At 36.1% G+C, this 8179-nt stretch overlaps 1 protein-coding gene across 1 annotated transcript; it reads left to right on the top strand.

Moving 5' to 3' along the window:
• Nucleotides 1-3476: 3476 nt before the first annotated feature.
• Nucleotides 3477-6190, top strand: LOC112709103 (uncharacterized). Its single transcript, XM_025761001.1, has 6 exons — nucleotides 3477-4033; nucleotides 4124-4267; nucleotides 4371-4871; nucleotides 5093-5308; nucleotides 5387-5654; nucleotides 6152-6190. The coding sequence occupies exons 1-6, from the start codon at nucleotides 3477-3479 to the stop codon at nucleotides 6188-6190; spliced, it is 1725 nt and encodes a 574-aa protein (XP_025616786.1).
• The last annotated feature ends 1989 nt before the right edge of the window (nucleotides 6191-8179 follow it).

Raw genomic sequence — 8179 nt, 5'->3', positions numbered from 1 at the left:
CAATCCTGTTCAGCTACCTGGAAAAAAAGGTTAAGCTCTTTTCACAATTTTCAATTGTTTTAGCATTTTTTTATATTAATAATAACTGTGTGGTTTTCTTTTGTTCAAATTCATGCGTGGTTTCACGATTTTATTGTTTTTTAGGGTTCATTTGTTAGTAAATAGTAGTTGTTTGTTGTTAACTTGTTATGGATAGGTGAGATTGTGGATGGTTCTTTTGCTTCGGGTTGAATTTTTTGTTTTGTGTTTTTTTTCGTGTTTTTCCTTTTGTTTCATCTTTTTTTGTTTTTCTAAGTTAAATACTGTGAATTTCTTTAGTGTAAAAAAAAGAAGAGACCAAGCCCTCTCCCGCCTAGCCACGCACCCTCGTCCCCTCTGTGGAGATGTAAAACCCAGTCGCCGATCACCAGCTTTGAAGGCCACCATCCGTCGTCTTCTTGCTCCAACCCGTGAAGCTGGGCATCAGCCCCACTTTGCCACCGTCCATCTTTGGCATTTGTTGGGTCATCCCTGGAGCTTGTCTCGAAGCCTCAAACCCATCGCCGTTCGTGTTATCATTGTGGCAGCCTCGAAGCCCTCCCTAAATTCGTGAATCGTCAGCTTCAGGAGCTCTCAAAGCTCTTCGTGTCATCACTCACTTAGTTACTCATTCCATTGAGTATTCCAAATAAGTTTCTTTTCTTATTTTTTTTTCTTTTCAATTTAATTAGTTTAGTTTTTGCAATTAGCTAAGTTTTTTCAATTGTTTGTGCTCTTTTTTTTGACACTAAGTTTTGGCCTCTAACCCAATTTTAATTTTTTTTGTAGATTTTTGGTGGCCTTTGAAGATTATGGCTCCTGATGCAACTACAAGAACTGTTCGTATTGTCATTGTTGTTTTTGATGGACCCAGTAGCTTAATTTCTTAACTAGGTTGGTATTAATTTATCTAGTTGTGTTTTTATTGTTATTAAACTTGATTGAAATTGAAAATTATAAAGTAACACGAGAATAATTCTCTATGAACTAAACATTTCTCAATTTCCTTTTTGAATCATTTAATTGATAATTACAAAAAAATGAATAAAAGTTGTTTAAATATCATTCTGCATTTCAGAAATACTCCTTGTGAAAGTTGAAACGTATAGTTGTGTTGTGGCTCATCTCAAGCGATAGCTTCTTTAACTCCTTTGCTAACACTGGCATCCTGCAGTAAAACACCCCTGAAAGTATTATGAGTAGATAATTAGCATTGTCTAATATTCGGATGTAATAGAAATTGGTACAGGTTTTGGGCAGCATATTAAAATCGAATCACTTGTTTCCTAATCCCTCTACAATGCACCTGTTTTCTATTGGTTCAGGTTGCATGTTTGTTATTGAGAAGCATTTACTGTTTATAAATATCTAATTATTATTTTCTACTGAAAATTATGAAGTAAAGTTGCTAATAACATTTTTAATATTACATAACTAGTTAATAATATTTCTTTCAAATAGCTACTATTAGTTTCAATGTACAAATCTTAGTGCGTACTTGTAAGCCATGTATGTGAAGATCATAAAATAAAATTAGTTTAGGCATTGGTGAAAGCATAAGTTGTCTTCAAAGTGTTGTTATGTGTTGTTTGGATCAAAATCTAAATAATAAAGAGACATCCACAAGTATCTATACAATATTACTTCTGTCTATAATATATAATATCTGTTGTTATTTTAAAACTTTAGACTTTAAAGTTAACATATATTATAGCATGCGTAGAAGGAATATAATATACAGAAGGAGGAAGCCGTTAAAGATAGAGAAAATGCAATATCTAATGTAGATAGATCAATAGGTCAATGATTAGCCTCTGCAAGCTAGCTATGTGTTGATATTTTAGCTTGTCAACAAGGCTGAAATTTTATATTAGTATGTACTCAGGTGTCTATAAATGTATTAGGTTTAGGGGCTTGAAAGTAGAACTAAATAGACAGACTTTTATTATTACATGTTTTAATTAATTTTATTTTTTTATTTTAAAATATTATTAAATGTATCAAGTTCAGGGGATACTTTACTTCTACGTCAATAACTTTCAATTAGTTTCTTCATTTTTCTTTCATGAAAATAGCTACTATTTCCATTTCAAGTATATTTATCAATGTTGTATGACTTCAGAAAAAGTAGGACTTATAGCCTGACTTCTTAATTTGAATCATATGACAAGCATATATAGGACAAAATTCATGCTTAAATTCTTATTCATTACTTCCTCTCCAAGTATTACTAACTCTTGAATTTCTTTCAGGAAAATAGTTCTACAATTTGTAATAAGGGTGGAGATGGATTTCAAGTGGGGAAGAGAAAGGTGAAGACCAAGTTGACAGCAACCGCTAAATTTTTAGCTGCACAGGCAATGGAGCTTTATAAAGCAGTTTTGAGTTTATTTTTTTATTTTAGGTGATGTATTTAACCTTGATGGATCACAGAGTTGTTGAATGTTCTTTAGCTTCTCTTGAATTTTTTGTTTTGTTTTGTATACAGTATAATGTTTTTGGACTGGTAAAGACAAAAGGAGTTGACTAATTGCTGTGGCACTGTATATAACCACTTCATATGGCATCTCAAAATGAAGGAACTAAGCAGTAAGTTTATATCATACTTGTCATATAAAATAATTTGATCTTCCATTTATTTGGGTAGTAAGTGTGTATATGCTAGCTAGATTGTCACTATAATTGACCTACAAGATCTTGTTTAGTAAGTTCAGATATTTACATTGTTAGGTTTAATCATATTCTATCAAAAGATTGGATAGATTCACCAAGATTTGAGAACAAGTATATAGATGGTGTTAATAATTTTTTAAAGTTTTCCTTTTTAATTGGACAACTGGTTGGAAGAGAAATCCAGGTCCGTGTGTAAAGTGTGGAAATACTTATTGGCGTGAACGAGATGCTGTATATGAGCATCTTATTTGCTACGTGTTTGTCAAAAGTTATAAAAGATGGATCAATCATGGGGAACCAATAATCTCAATAGTTGTGGAACGTGACATGGATGATCGAGGCAGCTTTGATAAAATTGATGGGTTGCTGCGTCATGCATTCGGAGATATGGCAAATCTTAAAGAGGGAAACAGCGGGTTGAATAAAGATGCGAAGCGATTTTATAAGTTGATAGATGAAGCAGGTCAAGAATTATATCCGAATTGTACTATTAGATTTTTGAGATTATCATTTATCATTCATCTCTACCACTTGAAGTGTTTACATGGTTGGAGTAACACATCTTTTACCTCCCTCTTGGAGTTATTAAAAGAAGCTATACCTGATTTGAACATTCCCACTTCTTTTAATAAAGCTAAGAATATGATTAAAGACTTGGGCCTTGACTATGAAAAAATTGATGCATGTCCTAATGACTGCATGCTATATCGGAATGAGTACATAAATGACTCAATTTGTCATATCTGTGGAGAGTCTCAATATAATCTGACTGACTGACTCCTACTATGGATGGCAATGAAGATGACTTTGTGCTTCCAAATAAAGTTTATAAGGTTGCTGTGAAGACCCTAAGATACTTTCCTTTAATACCAAGGCTTAAAAGGCTTTTTATGTGCCCAAACACAGCAGAGGCATTGAGGTGGCATGATGAGCAGCGTTTGAAAGACGGTTGCATAAGGCACCCTTCTGATGGTCAAGCATGGAAGAACTTCGATAGTCGGTACCCAAACTTTTCAAAAGAACTTCGAAACTTGAGGCTTGGTTTGGCAAGTGATGATTTTAATCCTTTTCAAACTATGAACGTGGCACATAACACATGGCCAATTGTCTTAATGGTGTACAACGTTTCCCCGTGGATGTCCATGAAGTCAGAATATTGCATGTTCTCTTTACTCATACCTGGACCTTGTTCACCAGGAAATAATATTGACATTTTTTTGCAACCATTGATTGAAGAGCTGACGGAGCTATGGGAGTTAGAGATAGATACATATGACTCTTTCAAAAAAGAAACTTTTCGAATGTATGCTGCACTTCTTTGGAAAATCAATGATTTTCCAGCGTATGCCATGTTGTCTGGTTGGAGTACCAAAGGGAAGTTGGCTTGCCCATGTTGTAACCATGATACTTCTTTTTGTTATTTGAAACATAGCCAAAAGACAATTTACATGGACCATAGGAGATTTTTGCCAGTTGATAACGCATGGAGCTCTAACAAGAGATCTTTTAATGGAAAAACTGAATTCAGGGATCCACCACGAATGTTAACCGGTGAAGAGGTTCTAGATATGATAAAGTCAGTAGATAATGCCTTTGGGAAGACGTAAAACAAAAGTAAAGGCCAATGGAAAAAAATCAATCTTTTTTGAGTTACCATATTGGCAGCATTGTATGATCAGGTACAACCTTGATGTAATGCATATAGAAAAAAATATAGTCGATAGTATAGTTGGTACCTTATTGGATATTCCTGGAAAGACGAAGGACCATGTAAAGGCTCGTTATGATCTTAAGGAGATGGGCATTCAAAAGAATCCTCACCCAAAAAATACAAAGGATGGCAAAAGAACTAAACTTGCTAGAGCATGCTTCTCAATGACCAAAGGGGAGAAATCCATTTTTTGTGGTGTTTTGAAGAAAACAAAATTGCCAGATGAAAGTGCTTCAAACATTTCTCGTTGTGTACAACAAGAAGAGAGAAAGCTTTACTGTTATAAGACTCATGATGCTCACTTTATGTTGCATTACCTGTTGCAAATACCAATCAAGAGCATTCTTCCAGATCATGTTGCTATTCTTCTAGTTCCCTTGTGTTCCTTTTTTCGTCAGCTATGTCAAAAGGAAATATTTTTAGAAGGGATTAATGGTGTAGATTCAAAGATTGTAGAGACTTTGTGCCAGTTAGAGAAAAATTTTCCCCTACCTTTTTTGATATAATGGTTCATTTGCCTATTCATTTCGCTAATGAGGTAAGGTTAGGTGGTCTCGTCCAGTTTTGATGGATGTATCCGATTGAGAGATATAGGTGCACACTAAAAGGGTATGTTCGCAATAGAAGTCGTCTGGAAGGATCAATTGCAGAGGGTTATTTAGCTGAAGAGTGTTTAACTTTTTGTTCAAGATATTTACATGAGGGAGTGAAAACAAGATTCAACAGAGTATCTCGGAATAATGATGAAGGCACTTCAAACAAAGATCCTGATTCAAATTTGTTCACAAACAAGGAAATTCCATTGGGTGAAAAAAAAGGGCAACTAATTATTTTGGATGAGAAGTCACTCCTTCAAGCTAATGCATATGTATTGAACAGTTGTGTTAATATGGAGCCTTACATTAGGTAAAATTGAACGTCTCATTTGTTCTATTCCTTAGACTAATTTTAGTAGTATTACATAATAACAAACATCCCTTGTAGAGAATATGGTGAGCAACAAAAGCAAGCCAAGCGGAAGCGAAAGTGGAACATTGTTAAAGATCAAAATGAAGACTTTATAGAATGGTTTACAGGACGTGCCATAAAGGATGATGATAAGGTTATAAAATCATTTTCTGCTTATGTCGTCAATGGGTACAGATTTCATACTAAGTGGCGAGAAGTGATGCGAAAAATGCAAAACAATAGTGTCACTGTGGTGGCTGAAACTACAAGCTTTGCTAGTGTTAAGGACAAAAAACTAATCAAGGTCAATATAAGATATTATGTAGAATCATGGATATTGTTGAGTTAGACTATTATAGCCAATTTAAAGTTGTGCTATTTAAGTGTGAGTGGTTTATGTAAGGTCCCACATCGGTTAGGGAGGGGAACGAAGCATGCCTTATAAGAGTGTGGATACCTCTACCTAGCATGACGCATTTTGACGAGTGAGTGTGAGGGGCTTCGGCTATCATCCCTATTGTCAAAGGCAAAATCGTGAGGCCTTGTGTACCAAAGCGGATAATATCATGCTAGCGGGTAGTCTGGGCCGTTATTATGGTATCAGAGTAGTTTGTCCTTGTGAGTCTGAGGGATGGAATTGCTTATGCTTCAATGCATACTCTGAGTCTGTGCTTGTTCTAGTTAGGGTATCTAACCGATACATCTAGCATGAAGTCCACGAGTGTACCTTTGGTACTTTGAAGCACTATACTTCTGATATTGAGACTGATCAACTTGATATCGTTTGTTTGGTGTGTATAGGGACCAGATGGCGCCTCGTGGATGTGGTCGAGGCTGTGAGAGAGGTCGTACTAGCTGCTATGCAGGCCACTGCGGAGGCTCTTAGGCAATAGATAAATAATAATGGCAATGGCAGAAGTGGAGCTCAGGGCCTAATGACAGTGGCAACCTTCTTAAAGATTAATCCACCTAAGTTCAAGGGAACCACCAATCTGACTGAAGCCGATACTGGGTTTCAGGCTATGGGGCGAGCACTGCAAGCGCAGTTGGTACCTGAAGAGCGATCTGTTGAGTTTGCTACCTATTTGCTCACTAGAGAAGTATCGCATTGGTGGTAAGGAGTCCGATGTCTCCTGCAGCAGGGTGATGACCCTATCACTTAGGATGCCTTCTAGGTGAAATTTTATAAAAAGTACTTTCCAAATTCTGTCAAGACGGCCAAGGAACTGGAGTTACTGCAACTGAAGCAGGGTGCTATGTCTGTGTCTGAGTATACAGACAAATTTGAAAAACTATTTAGGTTTTCCCGCATGTATCATGGAGCTCCGAGAGACTTCAAGGAATGGAAGTACATCAAGTATGAAGGAGGGCTCCGGAGCGATATCTTAAGTTCAGTGGGACCAATGGAGATCCAGACTTTCTCAGAGTTGATGAATAAAAGCAGAATTGCTGAAGAGTGTATGAAAAAGGTGGCTACAGAGAAAGGAAGTCATAGGAAGCCCAACCAATAACTGGCACCAAGGGGTCGAGAGTTTAAAGAGAGAGGATTCACAAACACTTTCCCCAAGGACGGAATAACTTTGCAATGAATGAGGAGTCCCAAGTGAACGGTGAGGGAAAACAGACAGTGGCTGCTTCAGATGTTTCGAGCTATCAAAGATGTGGAAGTCATCACCCAAATTGGCCGTGCCGATTGGGTTAGGTGTATGTTACAAGTGCTGGTTACCAGGGTATGTATCAAGAAATTGCCAACGAGGAGGGAGTCAGGATGTGGGCCGATTGCGACAGTAAGATTGAGGTAATTGTAATAATCAGGCTTAAAGGACAGTGCATGATTTTGTAATACCACCTTTACAATAAAATTGGGAATGTCGAGCTTAGTATTAGACTTAGAACTAAACCGGATGGTCCGAGTAGAGGTTTGCTTTAAACAAGAATGCTTTCGGCTTTGAATACCTGATAAGTTTAGGAGATTAGAACAAATAGATAAATGCCTGTGATGTAAACGATTTTCTGTTGAGATTGATAGGCTATGTTTGTCACTTAATTGGTTGATTTCTGGATTCTTGGTAGTTAATAATTAAAATGATGCAGCAGAAGCTCGCTGAAGCATTAGCATAGTATGGTAATAATAAGGAATAGTATGGTATGATTAGAAATGCTCTATGCTTTGAGTACTTGAAAGGTTAGTGAATTAATGCAGATAATGATGTTAGATAATTGTGATAAATTGTGGCTATGAACTTTGATGGTTCGGAAACGGATGAGGAAATGATCGTTGATGCGTAATTAGATTTAGATGATGAGTGAGTGCATGTCGTCATGTTTAAGAGATGAGTACTATGATATTTGATCATGGTGGCCTTGGATTTAGATTGAGATTTATAATGATTAGTTTTGAAAGACGAAATTGAAAACCATTAAATTGAAATGCTGATGTTGTACTGAGATTGGTTTGAGGGAACCCATGATGGGTGGCAAACTCCAGTTTTTAGGGGAGGTACTGTCGAAATTTTTCCAAGAATTTGAAAGAGTGTTGTTTATGGTTTTGAAAATGATTTTTGATTTGAGTAGCTTTAACAAAAGAGATGTGTTCCGAATGCTTTCATAGCTTATTAAAGAAAATCGGATTCTTATGATTTTGTTAACTTATTATTTTAAACTCATTTGATTTTTAAAAATGAAGAGAGTTTTGATTATTAGTCAAAGACTTTAAAACAGCAAGTTATATAAAAATTCGAGGGTTTGGGAATAAGAAAGTAAGTCTGGAGGTTATGCTTAGAGTTGAGCTGTGATTAATGGTAATTAGCATGACAGAAAGAGAGGATA

This window comes from Arachis hypogaea, chromosome 9, assembly GCF_003086295.3.
Source record: "Arachis hypogaea cultivar Tifrunner chromosome 9, arahy.Tifrunner.gnm2.J5K5, whole genome shotgun sequence".
In the NCBI taxonomy this organism is placed as follows: Eukaryota; Viridiplantae; Streptophyta; class Magnoliopsida; order Fabales; family Fabaceae; genus Arachis; species Arachis hypogaea.
Note: the sequence above shows the minus strand (reverse complement) of the source record. Positions and strands in the feature narration are given on the sequence as shown.

What these genes read in the sequence shown, in the direction of transcription:
- LOC112709103 (XM_025761001.1), top strand. Translation starts at nt 3,477, where the DNA reads ATGGATGGCAATGAAGATGACTTTGTGCTTCCAAATAAAGTTTATAAG. An exon ending in GAGGTTCTAGATATGATAAA is followed by an intron (nt 4,268 to 4,370) that starts GTCAGTAGATAA and finishes TTGTATGATCAG; the next exon opens with GTACAACCTTGATGTAATGC. An exon ending in ATTGTAGAGACTTTGTGCCA is followed by an intron (nt 4,872 to 5,092) that starts GTTAGAGAAAAA and finishes TTTTTGTTCAAG; the next exon opens with ATATTTACATGAGGGAGTGA.